The 26,296-nt window shown below is 42.8% G+C and overlaps 1 protein-coding gene across 1 annotated transcript in view; it reads left to right on the top strand.

Moving 5' to 3' along the window:
* FER1L6 (fer-1 like family member 6) overlaps positions 1 to 14,617 on the top strand; it is a 74,497-nt gene extending 59,880 nt beyond the window's left edge. The window contains exons 37-42 of the mRNA XM_014279360.3: positions 1,298 to 1,386; positions 3,367 to 3,465; positions 5,889 to 6,130; positions 6,476 to 6,639; positions 9,354 to 9,454; positions 14,104 to 14,617. Coding sequence (XP_014134835.1) covers positions 1,298 to 1,386; positions 3,367 to 3,465; positions 5,889 to 6,130; positions 6,476 to 6,639; positions 9,354 to 9,454; positions 14,104 to 14,284 — 876 coding nt within the window. The 3' untranslated portion in view covers positions 14,285 to 14,617. The remainder of the gene's footprint in view (positions 1 to 1,297; positions 1,387 to 3,366; positions 3,466 to 5,888; positions 6,131 to 6,475; positions 6,640 to 9,353; positions 9,455 to 14,103) is intronic.
* Positions 14,618 to 26,296: the final 11,679 nt, after the last annotated feature.

The raw sequence follows: 26,296 nt of genomic DNA, 5'->3' as shown, positions 1-26,296 counted from the left end.
GTGGTGATGGACCACCTTCTGATAGTTGCTTCTGGTAGACCCAGGAGCAGTTTTTCTTTCCTCCAGTTATTGTGGTTTCTATTTGCACCTGCAAACTTACAGAGCATCCGAGTGTTGTACCACAGATGAGACTTTGTACCGTATCAACCTGGAAATTGTCACACATGTATGTACGGCCAGTTACCCAAATACACAGTAATCACAAAAGGTGTAACTTCACATTTTCATACTTTCAAATGCTTTACTGCATTAAGTTAACCCAAACTCTGCTTGTGTTTAGACTTTAGTTCTTGGGAGTTGCTCTTTGTGTGAGAGAGCAAATGGAAACATATTGAGCTCTGCCTAGGGGCGCGTGAAGAACGCATTGAAAGTTTATGGGTGAGGATTAAGGGGCAGGCTAATGTGGGTGACACTGTTGTGAGTGTTTACTACAGGCCACGTGATCAGGAAGAGGAAGTTGATGAGGCCCTCTACAGACAGCTGGAAGTACCCTTATGATCATAGGCTTTGGTCCTCATGGGGGACTTATACCAGTCTGATACCTTCTGGAAAGACAATACAGCTAGGACACACAGTCCAGGAGGTTCCTCAGAGTATTGCTGATGACTTTTTGACACAGGTGGTGGAGGAGCCAATGAGGCAAGGTGTGCTGCCTGACCTTGTACTCACAAACAGAGAAGGAATGGTTGGGGTATCCTTGTCTGCAGTCACCATGAGATAGTGGAGTTCAGGGTCCTGTATGGAGGAAGCAAGGCAACAAGTAGGATTGCAGCCCTGGACAGGTGGTTCTGTCTAAAAATGAGGACAAACTTCTTTACCTTGGGGGTGACAGAGCACTGGAACAGGCTGCCCAGAGAGGCTGTGGGGTCTCCTCCTCTGGAGACATTCAAAACCCACCTGGACACGATCCTGTTCAACCTGCTCTAGGTGAACCTGCCTTAGCAAGGAGTTGGACTAGATGGTCTCCAGAGGTCCCTTCCAACCCCAACCATTCTGTCATTCTGTGAATCTTTTTTTCCCCATTCATAAGGTACTATTTTAATATGATTTTTACCTTAAAGTTGCCAATGTTTGAGCTCAATTCCAACTTCACCAAATCCCTGAGAGACTGATAGAATACGTGTATGAAAAAAATACATTGTATAGTAACCTTATAGATTAAATCATCGTTACAGGATAGTGAGCTGGTTGGTGTTTATAGAGGAAGTGGTGGTTTTGGACATCAGGACTACAGTTAAAGGCTTTTAAAGTCTCTCTAAAATAGGGTTACAGAGATGTTTCTCTCTTTGTTTTCAAGGGGCGTGTACAGATGTGGGTCGACATGTTTCCTAAAGACATGCCTCTGCCAGGACCCCCAGTGGACATTTCACCAAGAAAGCCCAAAGGGTAATACTATGTGCTTTCCTCCCAGCCTAATGACATAAGTCTTCAAAGACTGAGTCTTCCTTAAATGTCTGGAAAGAACTATAAAAGAACTATCACAACAAACTTCTGTGATCCTGAGAAAAGTTTTCGTAGCTTCACGTGACTTCAAGGCAAATGAGAGCATGTAGTTTTGTCTCCTCCGTGGAACTACTGAAAGAACATTTGGGATATCACACACCTCTTTGTAAAAGATCCCCTTTTCATACAGAGATTTCAGCTAGCTAGAAGGAAGAGTCCTTTAATAATTCTGATGCTATCATCCACTTGTTGAGCTGAAAGAAGTAATTCCAGTTTCACTACCTCTTTCAGCTAGATAACTTATTTGACCCTGGATGAGATCTTCAGTCTGATGCAGTAGTATTACATCTATTGGATCCCAGCACTTCATTCAAAGATAAGATCAAGAAACACATAAAGCAGCAACATATAGAAGAGATATGTTTGGAATAACCTGTCAGATTTCACACAGATACTTATGACGCTTTATATGCAATGCTACACATAGTTCTTCAAGCTGAGTGAATGTTTGTAAATGAAACACAAAAACTACAACAGAGTTCTCAGCCCATCCTGTGTCAGCTTTATTCCAATATTTTAGGAAGGCCTTTCCTGATAATTTTATGTCTGAAGCAGCACCAGGTACTATTAAAGTATTATTTATGTTTGAACAAGAAACAACGTAATAAAAACTTTTTTCCTTTCACAAAAGCCAAGATTTGACAAAAGTAAGTCTATGTAACTACTTTCTTCAAACCAGAACTTTCTGTAAAGACCCTTAATAACAAGCATTTTCCAGTTCAAAAAGCTTTAGAACTAATCATACCCACAAAACCAAATTGTCACTGCCATTTTTGTAGTCTACACAAGCAGGGGAAAATATTGTCAAACAGTTAATTTTGAGAAAGAAAGTAAGCATGCAAACATGAGTTACACATTTTGCTGAGGAAAAGCATATTTGCTGCAGCAAAACAGGCTCCAGGCTCCACAAGACTTCAGACACTTTGTGAAAACATTTCTTGTTGACAGTCTTCAACTGAACAAGACTCTGACGGAGCACTGCAGATGAAAGTTTCTTTGGTTAGTGCAGAGGCTTGATTTTCATGGTTGACACCTCCTTAAGAGCTCCATTACCTAGGGTATCTGGTAACTTCTAGGGCAAACTGCTTCACATCTGAGGCTGAGGCTATTTCCAAGACAACACGTTACATCAGAAAAACCGTATGTTGGTTTTCTCAAACATAGGGGTTTTTTATTTTATTTTGCAGACCATACAATGACTCAAGGCATACCTAAATTTTTGAGTATCAATTTTTTTATCTCACCTGCAACATCTGTATTTCACTTTGTATTTCTAGAGCTTTGGATGGCCACCATAAATGTCTGTATATAGGGAGTGGAAAGGATGGGAAAACATTAATTCCTTTTACTGTTGCTTCTAAAGATGATTGTGCTTGCTTACATGAAAATATCTCTAAACAGTGCCTTTTAATGCACTGCATTGCACCAAAAATAATGGTTTTAGGCATTTCTTCAGAAAAGCACCTCTGAGGGAACTCTGGTTTTTATTGGCAAACTGCTGGCTGTTTTGGAGACTGATTCGATGATGTTGTTCAGATCAGCTTTGCTTTATTTCACTTCAGCATTTTTGTGAAAAGAAATGACAAGGAACAGGCACACAAAAAGCAAGGAATTTTCCATCCCTCCAAAGCTGGCAGTGACTCCGCTGTCATTCAGCATATTCCAAGAGTTGAGAGGAGCCACTATCCCCACTCTATCTCTAGACTTTTTTAAACAGAAGAGGCCTGAGGCTCTTTTTTTAAAAGTTTTGCACAGATACAACATTTCTCACTTCATAAAACCATGATTTGATAGAAGTTTACATTAGTGTCTGACCAGAGCTTAAGTATATGCAGTCATACTTTCTTCTCTTTTCTTTTCCAGCTACGAACTGAGGGTAATAATCTGGAATACAGAGGATGTAATTCTAGAAGATGAAAATATCTTCACGGGGCAAAAATCAAGTGATATCTATGTAAAAGGGTAAGTTCTTCAGGACTTGTTTTCAAAAGAACATGTAATATTTCATTCAAAAATCAGACAAAAAAGTTATGTTGTTGAGAATATCCAATAAGCTATTTCTGTGACCTGGGCATTTTGCTCTAAATGCCTGCCTAAATTACTCAGCTGTATTGCATACTGCTTTTTTTTTTGCTTTTTTTTTTTTTTTCTGTTCTTAAAATCAAGTCACTGTAAAATGACACTATTTGTTCTTTCCCGCTCAGGCAGAGATGGCACAAGAAGAGAACCAAGCCCACAGTTTAGCAAAATAAAATACTTAGAGAATTTGAACTGTAAGAGTTTACACAGCTGCAGGGAGATCTGGCATAATCAGAGAAAAGGGAATTATGAACATATCAGAAACGAGAAATCAGATGTTTGCCAGGTTATTTCTATTGGAAATATTTTCTAAACTTCATGTAGGGAGCATGTGTGGGTGAATGACCATGGCCATGCTGGGAGGAACATCATGTGTGCTTTCTGCTCTCCGCCTCCTTCCTGCTGCAGACAAAACGTCTGCCACAGCTTCACAGATGTAACTGGGATAATCAGTAAACCATATCACATAACAGAAATGAAAAGGGAGAGAGCAAAAGGGAAGCTTGACACTCAGACCAGCTTTTTCCTGAGATTTTAGCAGGTTACTTCCTAAAATTACTTGCCTGTTTTGGAGTACTGCTTTGCACCTTTTGCTTCTGAGCAGGCTTTGGATGCAGGTACCAGAAAGGCTTGGGGGGAAATTATGGTATAAGTGTTAGTAGGAAATATTGGAAATCTCAGATGCAAGATTGGTCATAGATTTCTTGCTGTGTTTCCACTGCTAGAGAGTGAGATTAATATGCCAGTATGAATTGTGTCATTGTGGAGTCCTGGAAAAATCTGAATTTGTAGAGTGCTAGGCATATGGCAACATGAATTTCCCTAAAAAGTTGTTTCAGGATTGCCAAAGACTAAATGCAAAGAGCTGGGGGAGGGAGCACTGGGACTGATGGAGCAGGGAAAGGAGGATGTTTTCCACCTTGCAGGTTCTGAAAATCATGTGAACGCAATAAGAAATCCAAAGTAAGCGTAAGACAGGGCAATCTGGTAGCAGCTCTTACTTCTGTTTAGGGTATACCTACCTGCATTTTACCAGGCAAACTTGCATTAGCTCTGACCGAACTGTGTGGGGCACCAGGAACAGTACCACTCCTTTGGAGTGGGTGATACTAACCCAGGTAAAGCAGGTGCTAATACAGCCGTACGGCCCCCAGCGTGCCACAAGTGCAGTTACTGCATGCACTGGCTGAGCAAACCTCCCCTTGTAGTTCCCTGAGAGGAGCTGCTCTTAAATCACTGGTGTTTACACAGATATGTCCAACTTAGCAATAAACTAATGTGTTCAGAGCAGTAGCAGAGTAGCTCTGAGAGTGAAAAATTGAGGGAATAACTAGGAGCCAGCCTTTGGGCTGAGCTGTGTGATAACATGAGGACATCACTGTCAATGCCAGAGCAGTGTGACAGGGAGTGGAAAACTTTTTAATTTTGTGCCTTTATGATGAAGACACAAATCTCATTGTGTTCAGACATTGCATGTGGCACTGGATCTGTCCCCGGGCATGGATTTGCACTGGGGGACATGCCATGCTTGGGATTATTACTGTTTTTCCTGATTCCTTTTTGAAATAATGAGGCTTGCAAGGGAAAAGCCACACTTTGGATGTAGCACCAAAAAATGCTAATCTTTACTCAAGCTGTGATAAACTATCTTTACAGCTAAAATATATCTAGCTGGATCGTTACCTCAGTGGAGCTCTCCAGAAGAGAAGATTATGTTTAGGAAAGTGTTGTCCTTTTGTACCGTAGCATTGCACATCAGATCTTGTGCACACTGTAGCAGAAACCAAGAGGAAATCATAAGAAAAAAGAGAGACCTTTTCAGCCATACTTTCACCATGTTTATACCCCCAAACAGCAGCTGCAAACAATTTAGACTCTAATACCGAGCACTGAAATCAGTCTTTGACACTGACACAGTATTTATTAGTGTGGCACAACATGAATGCTGGGTGGTAAGTGGTGGGCAAATGACTGATTCTGTCTTTGTCAGTCCCAAAGAAGACAGACGTTTTGGCCAAGAGCAAATTCCAACTGGTATTTTGGGGTCTGATCAAAATAGAAATCATATTCTCACTCTTGGCTTTTGGTCATCACTGGCCATTGCTGCAGCCTGTGCCATGGTGGGGAGGTGGTGGCTGAGATCCCGGAGCCAGGGCTGTTGGTGCATGTCACAGTCCTGAACAGTGTGTTGCCTCTGACTGATTAGGTAGGAATTAGTAAATGATCACGCTTGTAACCAAATAATGGCAACCATAATTCAAGCTCCCCTGGTGACAGCAGTGCTTTCCACTGTGTGCTTGCTACAGATGGATAAAGGGCCTGGAAGAGGACAAGCAGGAGACAGATGTACATTACAACTCCTTGACAGGAGAGGGTAACTTCAACTGGCGCTTTGTGTTCCCGTTCCACTATCTCCCAGCAGAGAAACAAGTGGTGGTTAGTAAAAGAGAAAACATATTTTCCTTGGAAAAGTCAGAGCGCAAAATACCTGCTGAGCTGGTTCTTCAGGTGTGGGACTTTGAAACCCTCTCTTCAGATGATTTCTTGGGTAAGTATGCAATAGATCTGCCTGAACATCACTGGAGGTCCTGCCAGACCTGTGTTTTGTAGAGGTACATACAGAGAGGTGTCTGAGACCCAACTTTTTGCTTGTCTTTCTCTGAAGCACTACATTGTAAACTTAGACATTTCTTGGAGAGGGAATAATTAGGAACTCAGATAAGACAATGCCAGGGCAACACAAATGAACAACTGACAGTACAGAGAGATCCCCAGCTCTGAAGCTTGGGCCCAAGCTGCTGCATTGCTCCATGTATCTCATTTGGAAGCCACTGTTTGAATGCCTTTGTGTCTTTCTGGTTTCTGAGTCTTGTCACATTCCTTCTCCCTCCAGGCACGCTTGAACTGAACCTGAATGGATTCCCTCGAGCAGCAAAGACAGCCAAGAGCTGTGACCTAGACATAGTTGTGGCAGCAAGTGCAGAAAACAAGATCTCCATATTTCAGCAGAAGCGCGTCAGGGGCTGGTGGCCTTTTATCAAAGCTGGGGAGCTCACGGTAAGCAGCTCGCTACAGATGAACAGCTTTTCTCTGGGACCGATATGTTCTGCTAAGGTCCTGAAACAGACAGATGCTAATTTTGGATATGGTATCTGAAGAAGAATCACCACTGGCAAGCCATAGGGCTCCTCTAAATGGTTTAGTGGTTCCCCATAGATCTGGTTCAGATCATCCCAGGCAACCAGAGCACTTCGTACTTGTTCCTTGCTTTCTTCCACTGTTCATTGCCCAGCACAGTGGATGGGTAGAGTAGAAAATCAGGTGTTTACAGACAAGTTTGTCAGCTGAGGAAATCCTGGGAGGAATCTCACCTGTGTATTTATTTCTTTACTATTTATTTCTCACTCCAACTAGGGCAAAGGAACAGATTTTGGAACCTGCCATTATTCTCCTTGACAGTGACACATCTCAACTAGAAAGAGCACAGCCCCTGTGTGCTCAATAAGCCAATTTTTTTCTGGTTTAGTGGCAGGATACAATTGGTATAAAGGAATGCAAAGGGCAATGCAGCTTCCCCCAAACTCTACAAGACTTGTTATGTTTAGAAGTATCCTCCTAGGAAGAATATAAATGCTGCCCCAGAAGTTTTCATTTACCCCAAATCTCTAGCATAACAAGGCTTACAGGAGTGTGTAAATCTCACTCAGCATGTACCTAGCCATTTTTCTCAGGGGTTTCTGCTGCAGCTTCCCTTCATAATGTTGTAGTGCTTTCTGTGTATAATCTGGAGCTACTGGAATACTGAATTGGATAATGAAATACAGAAATTCTCAGTGTTTAAAACAACTTCTCAATTTTTCCTGTCTTTAAGGCCTCTTTGTACTGTTACAGCAGTATAGGGATTCTCAGTGTAAATGAAAGACAACTCTGATCCTCTGTTTCCTAGGTGGAGTGCATATATCTAGGCATGAAGTACATTCTGATGATTAACTCTGCACATGATCTTTGGGGTATGTCTATATGAAAAAGAGCATGAAGCAGAGCTGTGTGAGCTAGTAAAGAAACCCAAGCTGGTGTGCTCACGTGGCCACAGAGTACTTTGGGAGCTTGGACCTGAACCCAGGCATCCTGACAGTCCAGTCCAGGGATTAGTGTGGTTGAAGTCTCTTTAGGTGCATCCAGATCCCTTTGGGGATGCGCACCAAGAGCTACAAGCTGCCTTCCTGTAGCATAGCCCTCTACAAATTCACCTGCTTTGGCCCTTCTCCCTCCCTCCCTCTCTAGCCTTCCATTGATTCTCCAAGGGTTTTCCTAAACCTCACCCTTCCTTCATATTTCTGTCCATTCCAGCAAGAAGAATGCTTTAATAAAAAGTGCCATCTTCAAGTTAATTGCCTTCTTCAGATTGCAGGTGACTGCGTACTTAGTGAATGGACTCTGCTCCCAAATCCCTGCTTTACCTCCATTTTCTCAGCCCTAGTACAGTTGATTCTTTCTCCCAGTCCACTTTCATCTATTGATCTCCTAGTCTTCCACACTGATCCCTTTTATCTGCATCCTTCTTTCAGCCCAGTTCTGTGCTGAATCCCAGCCATTAGCCATAGATTAACCCTCTAGTTTTTGATATCCACGAAGGTATGGGGTAGGAAAATAACAAACAAATGAAATGCCATTTGTCTGGTTTTCATCCATCACAGCAGATTTTATGAAGCTGATTTGATTTACCCACTCTTAATCATTACTAGAATCTTTAAATCTCTGAAATATTTTATTATTTTTTTTCTTTAGCCTAATTGAATCTATAGTGGCAATAGTACTGAAGAACATTACCTGAAAGAACAGGGAAAAGAGAGCACATCCCTGTAACCTAACACAGACAGAAATATAAACAGATTTGTTGCTGTAAATGAAAAACAGATTTTTAATCCATATTTAGGAAGCTCTAGTTTCCATAGCAGAAATCACAGTTGATACTATGAGTCCAAATAACTCATATTACATATTTCTAATGCAAGGCATAGCAGACATGACCTTTTATATGTGCTAATATTTTATTAGTCACTCAACAAGTTTTAATGGCTTGTTACAGTGAAAACAAGCAGTAAATCAACAGTTAAATCACATTATGACTTTTCTGAATTCTAGAAATTATCAGTAAGTTGGGGCTGAACAAAGTTCTCCTTTGGTCACAGCTCTGAGTTTCATCTTCTGGCCATTCGTCAAGAAAATTGACTGAATCCATCTGACAGACCACTATTCCTTTACTCTGAACAGAGCTCTAGGACTGCATGATATTTTCTGCACATAGATCTCACTTCTACCCACCTTCCTTTTGTGAGCTGAGACCCCACAGATCAACTGCTCCAGCACTTGTGACTGGCTGAATTTCCTCCCTGTTGGTGGGCTACACCTGACCCATGTTGGAAACACAGCTTCCAGCTCGGCAATTCAGCTCACCCAGGTGTGCAATAGATAGAAGACAGGTCTTCTTGGATTAATTATGTTATAGTTTAGGAAACAGAAAACATATTTATGGGTCTGGAAGAAAACACCCTACCTCTCTTTCCTCTTGGTCCTTGAACATAAGTCAGAACTTGGTGCCTGCATTTCCTTTGTGCTTTTTCTTTAATTGCAAAAAAATTATCTTATTTTCTTTAATCAATTTCCTTTGCCCTTGGCTGGTTCCATAATTTCTCCACAAGCCAAATCCTGGTGTGATTTACTAATAATAACCTAGGACTGGATGCTTATGTATGATCTCTCTGATCCAGGGCAAGGTGGAAGCTGAGTTTCACCTAGTCACAGCAGAAGAAGCTGAGAAGAATCCTGTAGGAAAAGCTCGAAAGGAGCCCGAGCCCTTGGAAAAACCACAGTGAGTAAGAACATACTCATTAAATGAACTTGTGAAGGGGAATTCAGCAGGAGATGTGAAAGGTCAGGTCTCCTTGCTTCTCTGCTGGCTTTTCTCCTCTTTCCTGCTGTAACCTTGAGCAAGCCATTTGTCCAACTTGTGCATTGCCTTGCTGCTGGCATTTGTAGCTGGCACCACCTTCCAGGTTAGATTAAATGCTGTCCTCTGCAAGCCCAAATAAATAGCATTGCTGAATGTTTGTCCTCAGCTAGAGTTCACATGTGAGCTCATTCCATAGCTGACCTGGCACGTGATAATCTCTTAAACCATCATAACTTATGCATACACACAACACCTCACTTTGGCCACCTATAGAGATCAGATGAATTCTATTTATTAGATTAATCATAGAATCATTTTGGTTGGAAAAGATCTTTAAAATCATCAAGTCCAACCGTTAACCCAGCACTGCCAAGTTCATCACTAAACCACGTCCCTAAGTGCCACATCTACACGTCTTTCAAATACCTTCAGGGATGGTGACTCAACCACCTCCCTGGGAAGCCTGGTCCAATGCTTGGCAACCCTTGCAGGGAAGAAATTTTTCCTAATATCCAATCTAAACCTCCCCTGGTGCAACTTGATGTAATTTTGTCTTGTCCTATTGCTTGTTATCTGGGAGAAGAGACCGACCCCCACCTGGCTACAGCCCCCTGTCAGGGAGTTGCAGACAGCGAGAAGGTCTCCCCTCAGCCTCCTTTTCTCCAGGCTGAACACCCCCAGCTCCCTCAGCTGCTCCTCATCAGACTTGTTCTCTAGACTCTTCACCAGCCCCGTTGCCCATCTCTGGACACACTCCAACACCTCAATGTCCCTTGAAGTGAGGGGCCCAAAAATGAAGATATTTTAGGTGTGGCCTCACCAGTGCCAAGTACAGGGGGACAGTCCTGCTGGCCACACTGTTTTGGATACAAACCAGGGTGCTGTTGGCCTTCTTGGCCACCTGGGCACACAGCTGGCTCATGCTCAGCCAGCAGTTGATCACCATTCCCAGGTCCTTTCCCCCCAGTCAGCTTCCCAGCTGCTCTGCCCCAGCCTGTAGTGCTGCCTGGGGTTGGTTGACCCAAATGTGGGAGCCAGCCCTAAGCCTTCTTGAACCTTATACAACTGGCCTCAGCTCAGCCTGTCTAGAGCCCTCTGTAGAGCCTTCATGTTTATGTGCTTTAAAATGACTGTATGAAGTATTTCCTATGTCATTTGTTTGTTTGGGGCTTTTTAATTATGAGAACCTCGGATATTAGGGAAAAAATTCACTGAAAGGGTTGTCAAGCATAGGGACAGGCTGCCCAGGGAAGTGGCTGAGTCACCGTCCCTTCAGGCATTTAAAAGATGTGTAGAGATGGTGCTTAGAAACATGGTTTAGTGTTGGACTTGGTAGTGTTAACAGTTGGACTCCATGATCTCAAAGGTCTTTTCCAACCTAAATGATTCTGTGATTCTAAGAATTATCTGCACACATTTAAAGATGTCTTAGTTTCTGTGTGTCAGTGGAAAACTGACCTCTGCATACATCTCTCTATCTTTGCATAAATTAATCACTTGCAGATGAAGGTCATAAAACGTGAAAATCAGGTCATACAGGAATGATACAACTTTAACAAATCTATCTCTAATTTTTTTGTACTTCATAATCAAAGAATGAAGATGCTTATTTTTCATCATAAAACTTTTTAAGTGGTTTAACAAAGGCAGATGATCTAGAAGAAGCATTTTATCTTTCAGTATTTGTCACATTAAAAAAATACTACGGGCTGAGATTTTTGCATTCAGAAAAAACATATCTCTAATCTGTTTTGGCTCACGCACTTTGTCCTACTAAAGTAACGAGCTAGATTTTTTTAGAAAAAAGAGAGTAATTGATGTTGTATTTCCTGCTACCAAAAATCAATTGCTAATCATAATGGTAATCATTGCATGTTCTGTTTAATTTTGTTGGTTTGATATATATCTCAGGATAAACACAAAAAAGGATAAAATAGCATAAAGGTGGAATTGCCAATACTCGTACAAAGGTTATAAATTTAGCCTGTAAATTAAAGGTATCAGAGGCTTGTTGAAAATTAACCTTGGAAAGACTTTGATTAATCATATCACCCAACATCTTTATCCAAAAGTAGGATGATTCATGCCTGACAGATGTCTGCCTGAAAGATTCCCAGCAATGGAAGCTAAAGCACTGTCTTACAGAGGAGAGAGGACTGGGGTAGCTCTGAAATACATGTGGTGGGAAGCAGTCAGCCAAGGCAGTTTTAAGAGCGAGTGTTGTATGTAACAGGAGGATTACATGTGCAGGTTGTCAGCAGCATGCACAAAGGCATCATGTAATTTTCCTCTCATTTTTTCAGGCCCAGCCCACGCACCTCAGGGCCATTTTATCTGCAAATGGGCCAAGAGGTTGTCACTAACCTTGGAGGTCCCTTCTCTGCTGCGCAGCTGGCCTCCAGGTGTTTTGACCCAAAGCCACAAAACCAGAGCCTCCCTCAGGATCTTGCACTAGAGAGGCTCCACATCTAGGTTTTTATGATGAAATACACAGCCAACACATGGCTTAACCCAGTTCTACTCTTAATTGAGATGTATGCCTCAACTGAAATTAGTTTCACTTAACATTACCTGTTTCAGAAGCAAGCCATTCAGGCTCCTTCTGTAGCTGCTCAAGTACAGGTGGGGTAGTCATCCCATTTACTTAACACACACATCTTAAGATGGATCTGGGGAAAGAGATGAATTATCCTCCAGAAGGTCCTTCCTCTCCACATACAGACAGCTCACAACTCACCAGGCTGAACACCCAAGTTTTAAAGTTAAGCAAAATAAATCCTAAGTGGTGTTGCTAAAGCAACACCAGCACGTGGATAGTAAATACTATTTTAGCTAGACCCTCACTGGAAAGGAAATAAACTATAGCTGAAGGCATTACATACCCCAGGTCCATAAAGCTGGTATTAAAATTTGCCATCTCACTGCCCCCAAGTGATGAAATATGATGTGGTTCATGCATGCAGAGTAGTCAGAATCAACAGAGAGAACAGATAAATGTTTCTGAACTTCAAATGAGTTCTCCAGGAAGAAGTGGATCTCAAGGAACTTCGTGTCAGCACGTCCATATATCTATGCCAATACTAAAGGTTCACTTTTTTTTTTTGCTAATCATGGAGGCTCACACATCAAATTTTTCAGATTGTTTTACATAATTAATTTTTTAAATTAAGAAACAAAATACTTTCAAACCCAAAATTACCTTAAGAAACTACAAGAGAGTAACAGACTCTTTAATGTACCGGAGCAAAGGTGGACAAAAATTAAATGTCTGGGAACTAAAGAAAAACATGCAAATGAAAAATAAAGTGCCGTGACTGTAAAGCACCACAAGGATATCCATCTCTTCATCTCTGCCAATCAAGAAAAGATGCTTTTGCAGATGCAGTCTTTATAATAAATACGCTGCTATAGCTGATAGGGAATTCTATTGCCTATGTTGCAAAGAAACAAATTAAATGAGCAAGTCTGGCTTCTCCCCTCCCCCTCCCGTCTTTAAAGGTTATGAAAAGCCCTTAAGGAGTTGAACACACAGACTAATGGTTTTGTTACTCAAGGCTGCGATTCAATAAGTACTCTTTAGTGCATACATTTTTTTAATAATTCCTTTTAACCTGGAAGGGTTATTTCTTGATTTATTTCTGAGTCTACTTCAGAATAACACACAGTCTTTATTTAAAAGATATTCAGCTAGTCTTTTTAGATTTACAGACTTTGTTACATTGGCATTCACTTCCACAGGCTAAACGCTGAATTCTCCAGGTGACTAAGACATTGCTTGAATTCCTTCAACAGGAGAGACTACACCAACATTTTCCCTAAGGAGAACATAGTTTTCCTCTCTGTATGCAACCAGCTTTGCTGTACAGTGTGAAGAAACTCCTTGTTAAGGAGGAGAATATGACATGGGGTAACATTTGGAAAAAAGTTAGGATCATGGATGCAGATATTCTCCACCAGAAGAAGGTGGCTTTTCTTTAGTACCCAGGCAAACTACCTAGGTTTTGGGTTTCCTTCAGCTCCCTGTTTCAGAAGGCCTGCTTTAAATTTCTTCTGAAAATGTGCTGTTTTGGCCCATATGGCAGACCTGAGCTGGCTCTGACTGCTATGGCACTATGACTCACTGAGCAATCGGATGTTTTTGTAGTGCCACATTTTTCAAATGCTTTTTTCAACTTTCCTTTTCAAATGCTAAATTCCTTGCAATGACCAGAAGGCTTTTGTTCTCAAGTTCAAGATGTCTGTATTTCTTCTTAAGGATTTATCATAGTCTTGTCTGTAATTTTGAACCCCTTATCCTGCCTTAAATTGGAGTAGTTATGAAGAGTGAACTGGAATTTCATTCTGAGTGGTTTGTGGATCTTGGGCTGTGGAATGGATGGAAGAAGATTGACCCAATAGTATGTGAAACTCGAAGTTCCCTCTAAACTCTTTAGTGTGTTCCTAGGAGTTAAAGGTCCTTTTCAGACTCAAATATGTATTTTGCAGCATGGTAGCTTTGGAAACAGCTGGATCTGCTTTTACAAAAGTTCTTTTTTTTTTTTTTTTTTTTTTTTCTCCTTCCCCCTTAGCCGACCAGACACATCCTTCTCTTGGTTTGTAAATCCTTTCAAGTGTTTGTATCACCTGATCTGGAGAAATTACAAGAAGTACATCATCATCGGCATAATTCTGCTTATACTCACTGTCTTCCTGGTGCTCTTCATCTACACACTGCCAGGTGCGATCAGTCATAGGATAGTTCTAGGATGAGCGTAGGTTATGGCTCTCACTGTAACCAATCATATACAAACACTCCAGTTAAAAATAAAATTCAGGCATACAGAATTAATCAACCTGAAACATCTCATTCCTTGTAAAAAGAAAACATAACTATTCTTACCAGAAACTGGAACTCTCTTGGAATATTTTAATGTCTTCTTTGGCTGCTCATTCAGACTCATCCTTAATGTACATCTTCTTTAATATACTGCTGCAGCTTCATTGAAAATGGAAGTTTGATTCTGCACCTGAAACTGAGTTTGAAAGTAAATTCCTCGATGCTATGGAGAAACTGATTTCTCAGTCAAGTGTTTATTACAGACAAGTGATTAAATATTAACAGCAAAATCTGTATACAAAGATAAATGTTAGTTCAGTCTTTGCATAGTTTTGTAATTATTTGAACTGTTTTTCAATGACCTTATAAAGGCATGATTATTTTGGGATAAAAGGTTTATTAAAAAAAAGCTAAAGTTAAATTGTCTCATTTGCTGTCACGTGCAGCATTCATCCTGCACCTCTCAGTAGGAGCTCTGTGCTCACGCACTTATAAATGAGGTAAGTGTTGGTGATGGGGGAGGTAGAAACAGAGATGGGAAGAACTTGTTTCAGCTGGAGTTTGAAAGTGCTGAAGGTCGCAGGAGGGATCAGGAAGATCCCTCAGCCACAGGCACTGTGGTAGCAAATGATCCTTGTAAAGGAGAGGGAACAGGGAGAATCTTGCTGCTTGACAAAGAAAGGGAAAGAGGAATGAAAAAGAAAAGGTCTGCAGAGTGGAACAAACCATGGAAGATTAAAGAAAATAAGGAACAAAACCTTACACAGCTGTCAATGTGAAAATCCTCATCTACTGAGGAACACAGAAAACGCTGCAGCCTGTGTCATGCACAAAGCAAAGCTTGATAACTTAATGATCCCACTTGGCCTTAAAATGAGTGATTATGAATCTGAAGTAGCTATAGCAATCTTCTCTAGTCTCATCCATGGTTAGACATGTTGTAAAGGTGACCTTTGAGAAAACGCTTTCTATCACCCTCCACTTACACAAAGTGGGAGTACCCTTTGCAAATTTTAGGCAAGAAAAAGAAATCCTAGAAATGCTGATAGTTCTGCCAAGCTCAGGGTGCAGGAGTAGAAATGTAGGCATCTGCATCATTCTCAGAGGCCACTTCTATGGGAAGCCTGTGTGGGCCGCTTGTACCTGGCCTGTTAAGGCTATGCAAAGAGCTCCTGTGATCCCCTCTGGCCTACAAAACAGGTAATTGCATTTTTCTGAAAATGGATCTCAGTGAAACTTCCACAGAGTAAATATTTTACGTTTAAGAAGCATTTTAGAGCTTGGTTTCGATGGGATGAATTGCTCTAAAAGTGCCTCTGCCTCATTCCACTGACAGTAGAGGCAGATGGCTAAAGGCAGGCTGAAAGCATCCCATCCCCACCTCATCCAGCAGATTGTGACTTAGTATTTCATCTGAATTTCACATTCTAAGGATACAATAAATATAACTAAATTATTTGGGTATGTTAATAATTGCTTTACAACGAGACATGTGGCAAAGGGCCACATTGGGTTTTTGCTTTCAGGCTATTTACCTTTAGAAGTGTATTTGATATGACTAAGAAGTCAGAACACAAATGGTTGAATCTGCTCTCATCAAATGTATCAGTGCAAGGCAGCGATGTGGAAAGGTGCCCAAGTCCCTCTGTCTCCTATCACTCTGCTCTGTGCCCTCGTCTGGTACAGTCTCTGCTTACACAGCATGTGTGACACATTCCTCTGAAGCCACTTGTTTGTCGATTTTTCCCTATTTGCAGCTAAGCCTGTATGAAACAGAAAAGAAAACGTTATTTCTCCTAATGTGTCTTACCACACCATAAATATTGTAAATGCAATTTAAAACTTCCAATAAGAGCAAAAGAAAATATTTTGGTGCAAAAGGTGGGAGATAAATTATGACAACCAGAGTATGTTGTGACAGCCATAAAAGCAATGGTTCTGATTTTTTTCCCAGTGTGTCAGGGAAGTAGGCCTGATCCTGCATGGCAGCTGCTGAGTCCATCTGTCCTTACTCTGCTTGTTTGCCCTTGTTGCCAGGACTGTGGCTTGAGCACCCAACCCATGCCGGAGGGTCCTCCTGCACGGCTCCAGGCCCAAGCCTTGGCTCTGGCCCCAGCAACAAGCACGCAGTGGCAGCAGTTCTCTTAGGACAAGATGGATTAAACAACATCTCCCTCCAAGTCCTAGTCTGAGTCTGGATGAGCAGGGACCATGCAAAGACCTGTGTCCCTTCATTCCTTGCATCCCAGTGCAAAGAGCCATCTCCTTCACCTCCTGCTGCCCCTAGGGTCTTCAGTCCCCTGCAGCACAATCATTCCTGAGCCCCTTGTATTGCTGAACACAGAGATTCCTTTATCCCTGCATAGCCCTGCAGCCTGGGCTAAAAAGGGTACCACACAGCCGAAACACAAGCAAGATAACTCTTCCACAACTCTCAAACCGCCTATCATTACGCTCAACAAATGTAGGCTGAGCTGGACAGCATTGTCATATGGACAAAGCTAAATCAAATACCTTTTCATCATCTTCCAGATGGCTGCAAAGTAGCTGGAGAAGTAGGGCTGTCAGTAAATATTACAGAGACGAAATATAGCAGTACTCAATGCTGGACTACTCATATAGATGACAGATGTTATGGTTTTGCATCTTAAATGAATTTATGGTGACATGGGCTTTGTGGTTAATAGGCAGTGAGGAGTGAGGTTTATAGCAAGGATTGTTGTTATTGTCAAAGGCTCTTACCTATTTCATACAAGAAGACGGGATCCTTGTCCTGAGCAGTTATCTCAACATTAGTCTACAATTATACTGGCTCAATTTTGAGGCCAGCTGGTAGAACTTGGAGTTTTATCAGCTGGTTTCTGACCACAAATAGCTCATTAAATAGCTGAGTGCTACCATTGGCAAATTCAAGATCTGTGGACAAAAGATTGTACTCTTGGAATGGGAAGGCTAGCCAGGAATCCCCCAAATATTTGGAAATAATAGCCTACCACTTCTGATCTAAAAAAGCACGTCCTGCTTTGAGACATTTGGCTTGCAACAACAAACACTGCTTTTTGCATACAAAATTCTTCTCGGATGGGAGCAGATGTCATCCTTCTGGGGGGCAAACTTGAAAGATGGAGAGACCTATGCCTAAACTGTTGAAGACAGACTCGTGTTTGGGGTGTAATAATTTCCAAGTGCATGCCCAATTTCAGGTACCCTGTGTCAGATTTTAAGACACAAACTCACCTCCTGCTGGCATTTAAGGAGCAGAGTGGGAACAGATTCCCATCCATGATTTAGTGTTGTGGAGCAAGTTGGGCATTGATCACCCCTTCCTGCTCTAGGCTCCAGTTGTAGCTGATTCGATACGGGCACATCAAGGTGGGTGACTGGGGTCAGATGTGTCAGAGGATCATGCTGACCATATTGAAGCCAGCTCTGGCTTGGAAACATGCATTGGTGCCAAAGCCTTGCTGCTTTCAACAGGACATATGAGGACACAAAGCAAATAGTGGTCACCCACACCTGTGGCCACTGCTGTAGGTAGATGTGCTGCATTTTCAATCACTAGGCAAATCTTTGCACCAAAAGGAATTGTACAGGTTTATAATGCTACCAGCAGATGCCAAACAGCACATCAGCAGAGACGGGGCAACAGAGGAAGATGGACCTCTGCCTTGCTCTGGTGATACAGCTGAAGAACATTCAAGGAAAGGAGATTGAAAGTCTACTTTTAAGCAGGAAAACCAAAGAAGAACCTAACACCTAATCTACAATGTGAACCACTAGAAGAGGAATGGTTCTCTGTGGGGGGGGGGGGGGGGGGAAAATCTCAGCTCCAGGCATATTCCCAGGCACACTAAAATGAATTATTTATAAAACATTATTATTACATCAGCCAGAATGAAGAAACATTGCTGCCTTTGAAGAACAGAGATGTGAAGCCACTTGCTTTAACAGAGTAGAAGGAAAGTGATAGAAAATTGCTATCGGACCTTTTCTGTCAGGGCCTCCCATAAAAGGGAAAAATAGTTAAAAACCCCACCAGATTACTGAATGGCAAGTCCTTGAGCAAAATATCTATTAATTTATCTCTCTGTCATTTCTATTAGCTCAGTTCAGGAACATACAGTGGCATGGTAATACTACAGGTAAGCAAGAGCATGAAATGCTTAAGCAGCAGCAGAAGTTTTGAGCTTGGCCAGTAGAAGCAGACTGTAACCAGTACATAGTGGGGGTTGCTGCAATCTTGCCTGATTCCCTACTGTAGGAACAGAAAGGAGCTGTTACCATTGATTTGGCTACCTGATGATCAGGTATATGACAGTAAAAGGTGAGTCTTACAAGGTCTTATTGACCTTTTTTGACAATTTTGCATACCATATAGCAATTAAAACCCAGTAGCTAATTAGAACAAAATAAAATCTTGTCTCACACTGCACAGTGTAGCAGCTCCCAAAGAACACACTTGCTGATCCTGACTCTTGCTACGGAAGCCTGCAATACAGAAACAACATTTACCTGTGTAAGCAAAAGCTACCCCAGCCCAGCTGCTGAAGTCCAGCTGTTTATTTGTGCTCACCTGGGGCATACCACAGTGTGAAATGATCACCAGACTCACGAGGGGTTAAGGATGGGGCCATGTGCAGCACCCATTACCAGCTATTTCCTACTCATAACATCCCAGCCCATCACCAAACCCTCAGGAAAACCCCAGCATAGACTTCCACTGCCACCACAACTAGGGAGCCTGAACTACCACAGCATAAAAAAAGGATTGGAGAAAACGCCCCATAATTCCTAACTCCCCCTCCCTGCCCATTAAGTGAGACAGAGAAAAGTAGCACTTGATTTCCCTGTAAGCCAAGCTCTCACCAAGCCCCTGCTGATGCTGAGCCACCCAGCAGAGCCAGGACAACCGCAGCATCCCACACAGCCCTGGCTCTGGCAAGATGCAGCCCTGAGGCTGTGCCGCAGGAGGAGGTTTCAAGCCCAGGTTCCTGCTGTGCCAGCCAGGAGATGCTTACCATCATCCACAAAGTCTTTTCTGCAAAACTCACCAGGTCCCAGTCAGTTCCTCTGTGCTGTGCCATTAGTCTGCATTTCAGACGGCGACGTGTGTCCTGGCAGCATGCAGGACCAGGCTAGTACATGGGCTCCCCAGACCGGCTACGCTCACATCTGCAGCGCTTTCTTCAGAGACCTTCTCTGGAGATCTGTTTTCCTTTCTTTGCGGTGTGGCCCCTTGGCAGCAGGTACATCCCTCTCCCATCTCTGCATGACCTTGGCAAAGGGCTGATTTGCTTCTGCTGTGAATGAGGCAGCACATCTGCCTCCCTCCCAAAATAAATGGGCTTTGCCAAGTGGAGGTTTTCTGACAACCTAGCTGATGGACAAGTGTTTCCAGGTCCTGTGCTGGCAGACATCACACTCCGAGCATGGTGAATGCTCACCTCTCTCCCCACACCAGTACAAGCCAGGAGACTAGGAAGAACCTCTGCAGCCACTGTAAGAGGTGCTGGCAGGCTCTGAGTCACTGCACCAGCCCAGCCCGGCATCTTGTCCTTGAATTGCTCAGACTCCAGAAGAGCAGGACATGGAGGGAAGCAGGGACATCAGAAGAACCCTTTCACACACGGGAGCAACTCCAGCAACTCACGCTGTCCTTCTCATCAGAGATGTGCTAATTTGTTTCTGCAGAAGAAAGAAGGTTTGCTGGCTATCATTTATATGCAGTTCTTTCTATTTTGGGGGGAAGAGATGGAAATGCATGTATTTGCTGACTGCCCCAGCCCTTTAGCACCCCACTGCAGCTGGACCCTTGGTTGCTCATGCTGAACCACAGCTCCCTCAGAGGTGTCAGTGAGCAGCCATTGCACAGCCGTGGTTGCAGTGGCGCAGCTGCCACCTCCATACCTGCTCCAAAATGCCAGGAACGTCACAAAATAGACAGTTCAGCAGGTCAGTCCAAGGGGATTGATACTGACCGAAAAAAAATCAGCCTGCACCCCTGGAATGTTTCAGGGAGACTAAAGCTTTCAGGATAAACCAGGCTTCACCTCAGAGGTAGAACAGTCCTTTCCTACACGGGGGTGTAACCGTGCGTCAGGCCAGGTGCTGGTGTTTGAATTCTCTGTGTAGAAAAGCACCACAAATAAAGAGATCTGATGCTATTTCCTCCTCTGCCATGGACTCCTCTTTGCCTTTTGAGAGGCCACAGAGTAGTTGTCCTGCAAACCACACAAAGCATCAGTAACTGTCTAAATCTGTAAAAATTCCCATGTAGAGACACGTAACTATTGCCTAAATTGTAATAAAAGTAAAAGCTCTTGAAAATGTATCCTCCAATTTTCAATCTGTAAAGAAGGGATATCTTTTTTGAAAGCCTAGTCTTTGTACTTTTTTAGCTTCTTGCTAACACGGCAAAAAGGGAAGATAGCAATATGACTGGCAGAAATTGTGGATAACACAATTAGTTTTGGTGGGATTACCATACTGAAAGTGGCCGTTGATAGCTAGGCTGCATTAATGTTGTATTGAGTATTGAATTTGTGGATTGGCAGAACAATTTATCCTACAAAGCAAAGGGGAAAAAAGCTAAGCTCCAAAATAGACTGTATACATCTTTATCCTGCAATTATAATTCTGAGAAACTAAATTCAACAGCTCTGTGCCTCTTTGCAAACTTAATTCTTTGTGGTTTTTAAGTCCAATATGAGATGGCCTGAATCTTCTGGGTTTGAGGAGTTGGATACTTTTTATTTAGTTTGGGGTTTAGTTTTGTTGGATTTTGGTTTGGGTTTTTTTTCCCCCTCAACAAACTTTCTTGCAAGTTAAGATTCTGGACAAATTGAAGACATATTACCTGTAAAGAGATTTCTTTCTTGTTCAGAAAAGATTTGAAGGCACTATGATTGATGTTCATGTGATCATAGTTCCAGAAGTTAGTTTATCAGAAGGTTCGACACCTGGGGGTCTCCCTTTTTACACTGCATGTATTAAACCATCTTAAGCCAGTCCTGGCACCTTGCAGTAAGTGCCGAGTGTCCTCCGTTTCCACTCTGACTTCAATACAAAGGAACATGTTCACCAGCGCCCAAGATATATTAAGGGCTTATCAGAAAAAGGAAGGCATTACTCAGACCTTTGAATCTTATTCCTCATCTAAAGGTACCCTAGAGCTTCATGTTTAACTATGACCACTCTGCTTTCCATGTAGCTAGACAGCTGTATCCATCCTACATGGGATATTATAAATCAAACTTCCATCTCAGCGCACTGAATTGTTTCACAAAGCACAGAAATATCTTGTGATATTGCAGTTGCTGCTTCCGAGGTGTTTGTTGGGAAGGTGGCTTGGTTGGGGTTGTGAAGCCAGCGGTGTCTGGGGAGGGTTGGAAGGAGTCTGCCCTGTCCTGCTTCCTGCAGGATTTTCCATGCCTCACTCCCATCCTGCAAACTGCACTGCACCCAGCAGGTTGATCTCATAGTGACTAATGACTACCTTAAAATGGCTTTTACATTTGAAGAAACAACCCCCCTGATGAGGTGTTATAAGAATTAGTTTCCTCCACATGTTAGTCACAAAAACGGCTTTTGATTGCCAGGAGGAGCTGCTCATTGGTTTTTTTGTGCTGGCTGTGAGCTCCAAAAGGGATATTTATGAGCTTGGCTGAATAGCCTGCTTGCCTTTGGCTCCAAAGTGCAGAGTGCTGTCTCCTTCCAGACTAATTTATATATTTTCTATCAGCTATTTGTGACCGGGGAAAATCTCAACCTGAGATCTGGTTCCAGGCTCCCAGACATTTGGTGCATGACAACCACCTCTCCCTTCCACTTTCTAATTAAGTCTCCATCTCAAAAACAAACAAATAACTTTTCACATACTTCTGATGAAGAAAAGATGATTTGTAAAAAGTCTTCCAGACTGCATCTCTTTTAATCACTTCTGCAAGCAGGAACAGAGACTAATCAGAGCTATATTAATTAGCAGAAACTATGCATCCGTTTCCTGGATGCCTCTGCCATGGCTCCAAGACTGTGCGGCAGTAACAGAGGTCGCCTTCATTAAGAGCAAGCTAGAAACATCTCTGGCTGTTCCCTCTCTCCCACTGACCAAAGAGTGGCCCTAGCTGAACTCTCTCTGATGATGCTGACAGCTAATTAACAGGCTAATTCCAGCACCCTCCTCTTTTAGTATTACCTGCTCATCACAACACAGAACTTTTTTCACATTGCAGCTCTTCAAAAGGGCTGTGCTTCACCTGCCAGCACAGGAGGACACCATTACCAGCAGTTCCTCCACCTTTTGCTGTGCTGGTGGCTGGTACTTTTTTTGCAAGCAGCTAGCTCCTGCCAGTGAGCCAGGTAGAAAACAGAAAATCCACTGCATGCAACTGCTGGCTCAGAAGCTGGAGTGAAGACTGGAGAAGGAAACTATCTCCAGTTTCCATGTCCAGCCCCAGGCACATACAGAAATTTTGCATCCATTCATAGGCAAAACTGAGAGTCACTAGAGGATGGGAGCTACTGCAAGATATATATAAATATATTAGAAATAAAGATCAAGAACTCTTCAGATACCTACATTGCTAGGTGAGATGATTGAACAGTACAGACATACTGCTGTTGCCTTCCTCAGTTTCCTTTTATTTCAGTTCTTTGTTACTTGTTACCATTCTCATCCAGCAGGGTCTCTGTGTGTGCTCAGTCCCTGAAGCAGGACAGCTGACCACCCTGGAGTACCACACCTCAGAGGGAGGCCTTCACCCACTTTTGTTACCTGCAGCCTAAGTGGCTACAGCTGGTCCTGCTGCCTCGTTTGGAAGCCCTGCCTCTCAAACTTTCATCCTTGATCAAAGCTCCTTGCATCCATCAGCAGTGGTTACTGCTGTAAGCCCCTGCTGGGCTAAGGGACAGGTTTCAAGCACAAGGAAATCCAAATAGGTTTGTCATTCCCAGAGCCTGCTGGTCCATGCCATTTAGCTCTGCACTGCAACTTACATGCCAGATTTCAGGAAAATATTAGGAAAAGATCCAAATGCAAAAGCAACTCCAAAGGCTGTTGGCATGTCAAGAGAGACAAGGATTTATTTTTTTGTTTACTTATTTGTTAGTGATGTTTCTCTTTTTTTTTTTTTTTTCCTGACAGATAAGTGATAGTTAATCCATTCCAGAAACAAGCACACAGTTCTGAGATACTGACAAAGCACTGGCCTGTCAGTATGACTGTACAGCAAATAAACATTGGCTGTGTTTGGTGCACGTGATGAACTTTTAATTAGCCGTCAGAATAAAACCTCACCAAAACACTAAACAAAGCACTTTTCAAAAGCCTGCAGCCTCTTGACACCATCGTTATGTTCTTGGCTCGTGCTGTGTGAATAGCTTCACCCAAGAGAGCAGCTCTGCCTTAAACTGACAGCTCTCAAGAGCTGGTACCCACAGTGCAGATGGGTAAGCACAGCTTGTGTGAAAGTGCTGCCCTATAGCAGCTTCAAAGGCTATTTTAGAGCCTTGGAACACAATTGCAGTGGATATCATACAGTAAAGTCAATATATTAAGCAAACAGTAATAATAAGAACCACCCGCTAATCAGAGGATTAATGAGAGTCATCTTGTTCTGCTCAGTTCACACATTTCTCCTCCTTCAATATCTCTATTTGGCAATTGTTTGCATGTCCTAGGCTCTGTTTTGACTGATTCCTGATGGGGTACAGCTCACGCAGATGTCTCAGCAGCAGCTATGACCACAAAGAGGGTTCGCTCACAGCTCTGGGAGTGTGGGTGGATTTTGATGTACCAGGGCCAGGTCTTCCTGTTCTGGGCACGAGGAGCTGGAGTAGCTATTTGTGAGGATAACTTACTGACTGGATGTGTAAAACATGATGGTATGGAGGATGTGTTTCAGAGCCAGGCACTGTGATTTTTCCCTCCCAGGAGCATGGTAGACCCTTAACAGAGTTGAATATCTGCCTTCTCCAGCGCTGTCCATGTGATCCTGGGTCAACATCTCTCACTGGCGATGCTCACTGCCCATTAGGACAGACCTGTGCAGTAAGGGGTCAACACATGTGCTGAAGAAATAGGAATTTATTAGCTCATCCATGTGTTGGAGTTTTGACATGAAAGGTTTTTCAGCCTGTAGAGTGAAGCTGGGATGCTTTGTCAGCATTTTTTCCCTATAACATCTGTGGTGGGGAGAGAAAAGATGGAAAAGCTGAACGCTTTTTACTGACTCCATAGGCTTTGGTCAGAGCCTTTTTTTGGCTCATAAAACGAAAGATTTTGCAGGCAGCTATAAAGGGAAAGTTTGGCAACAACTATATTTGTAGTCCAAATTCCACTACAGCCCTCTAAAATTCCAGTGGCCGTAAAGCCCCCACAGCCCCTTGACTAAGAGTCATCTTTATCTCCAAGAACCTCACTTTCCCCCAGATCACCTCCAATTTTGAGGCTAAAATTTTATAGATTTGCTTTAGTGTTTCCATTCTTATTTAGTGGTTTGAGAAGTTAGCTGGATTTAAGGACAGGGAAGCAGAGACTGATGAGAACTGGGGCTTGCTGTGTCAGGTTGGACCATGAGCCATCAATAAGCCAGCTGTCCACCCAGCAGCAGCTGGCAGGGACGGTGGCAGAGCTGTGCCCAGAGCTGTACAAGGGGCATGGTCCAGTCTGAGTACTTACATCAGTCCTTGGGGGCCTGTACCACAAACACGCTCCAGACTGCGAGATCTTGCACAGCTGAATGCCCTCTTGCCAAAGCCATTTCTTACTACATCAGGCAAATTACTTCCCAGCAGGTGTTAGGCCATCCAAGGTGTTCTTCCCACTGGACCCAAAAAGGGAAGCTGCACCTGTAAATCACTTGCACCTGTAGTCACTGGGATGCTGACTGGATTCCCTGTGGCATCTGGGTGTGTGTCAGATTCCAGACACTCCACTGCTTATGCCAAGCACAAAACCTTTTTTAGGAACAGAATAAAAAAGGTCTGACATCTGCCTGAAAGGTTGTTCCACTTGGTTAGTATTCAAATATGCTAATATATTCATGGCAAGAAAATTATCTTGCTGCACACAAAACTAAACACTGACTTCTGCCGTCACTTACATTTCAGTAGCTTCACAAAAAGCGTCGGGTTTGAGTCTAAATTTACTCCCATTAATCTTGCTCCCCCTGCAAGGAGGTTCCTCAAGAGTCACAACGAGCATCCCCAGGACCCCCCATGCAGGCTGGGGGATTGACACCTGGGGAGAGAAATATCAAATCAATTTTTAACCAGCCCTGCTGATCATGCCTTGCTTTGTTAATTGATCACATCTGACAGGGCTGAAGGATGAACAGAGTGTGCACTACAAATCCTACCCATTAAATACCTTTCGGTCACTCCCTGCTTTCAGACCTCTCCTCTGCATGCTTCAAGGGCACAAGACTTTTCCTGCAGTTCCTGATCACAAGACAACAAGCTTTCCAAATCAGCTTTCAACTCACTGCTAAAATTAAACATTTCCCATCACCAAATGATCAGCTAAACCCCATCTCTTTTCCCCTGTGCCACCCATTCCCAGTACTGCCAGAGCAAACAAGTAATTCCCTCTTTGGAAGAAAGCAACCTTGTGCGTTCTCCTTTCATCGTAAATACCAATAGAGCAAGCTCATCTTCCACCAGCAATGAAAAGCAGATGTACGCCTGGTTTAATGGGGCTCACTCTTGCTTTGTGTGGTGCAAAGTACCCACAGCATGTTATATACGGAACCTCTATTACTGACTTTCTTCAGTTATTGGCTACAAATCAAAGGATAAAAGCAGGTGGATTACATCTCTGCAGTCCTTGGGACTGGAAAACATGCAGCCTGCTTGGAAATAAGTGAAAGTGCATTTTACATAGAGGTAGGTTTGGCAGCGCAAATCAGACCCAGACCTGAAACTCAGCTCCTGCGCATCTCACTTTG

This window comes from Falco cherrug, chromosome 3, assembly GCF_023634085.1.
Source record: "Falco cherrug isolate bFalChe1 chromosome 3, bFalChe1.pri, whole genome shotgun sequence".
Classification (NCBI taxonomy): domain Eukaryota; kingdom Metazoa; phylum Chordata; class Aves; order Falconiformes; family Falconidae; genus Falco; species Falco cherrug.
Note: the sequence above shows the minus strand (reverse complement) of the source record. Positions and strands in the feature narration are given on the sequence as shown.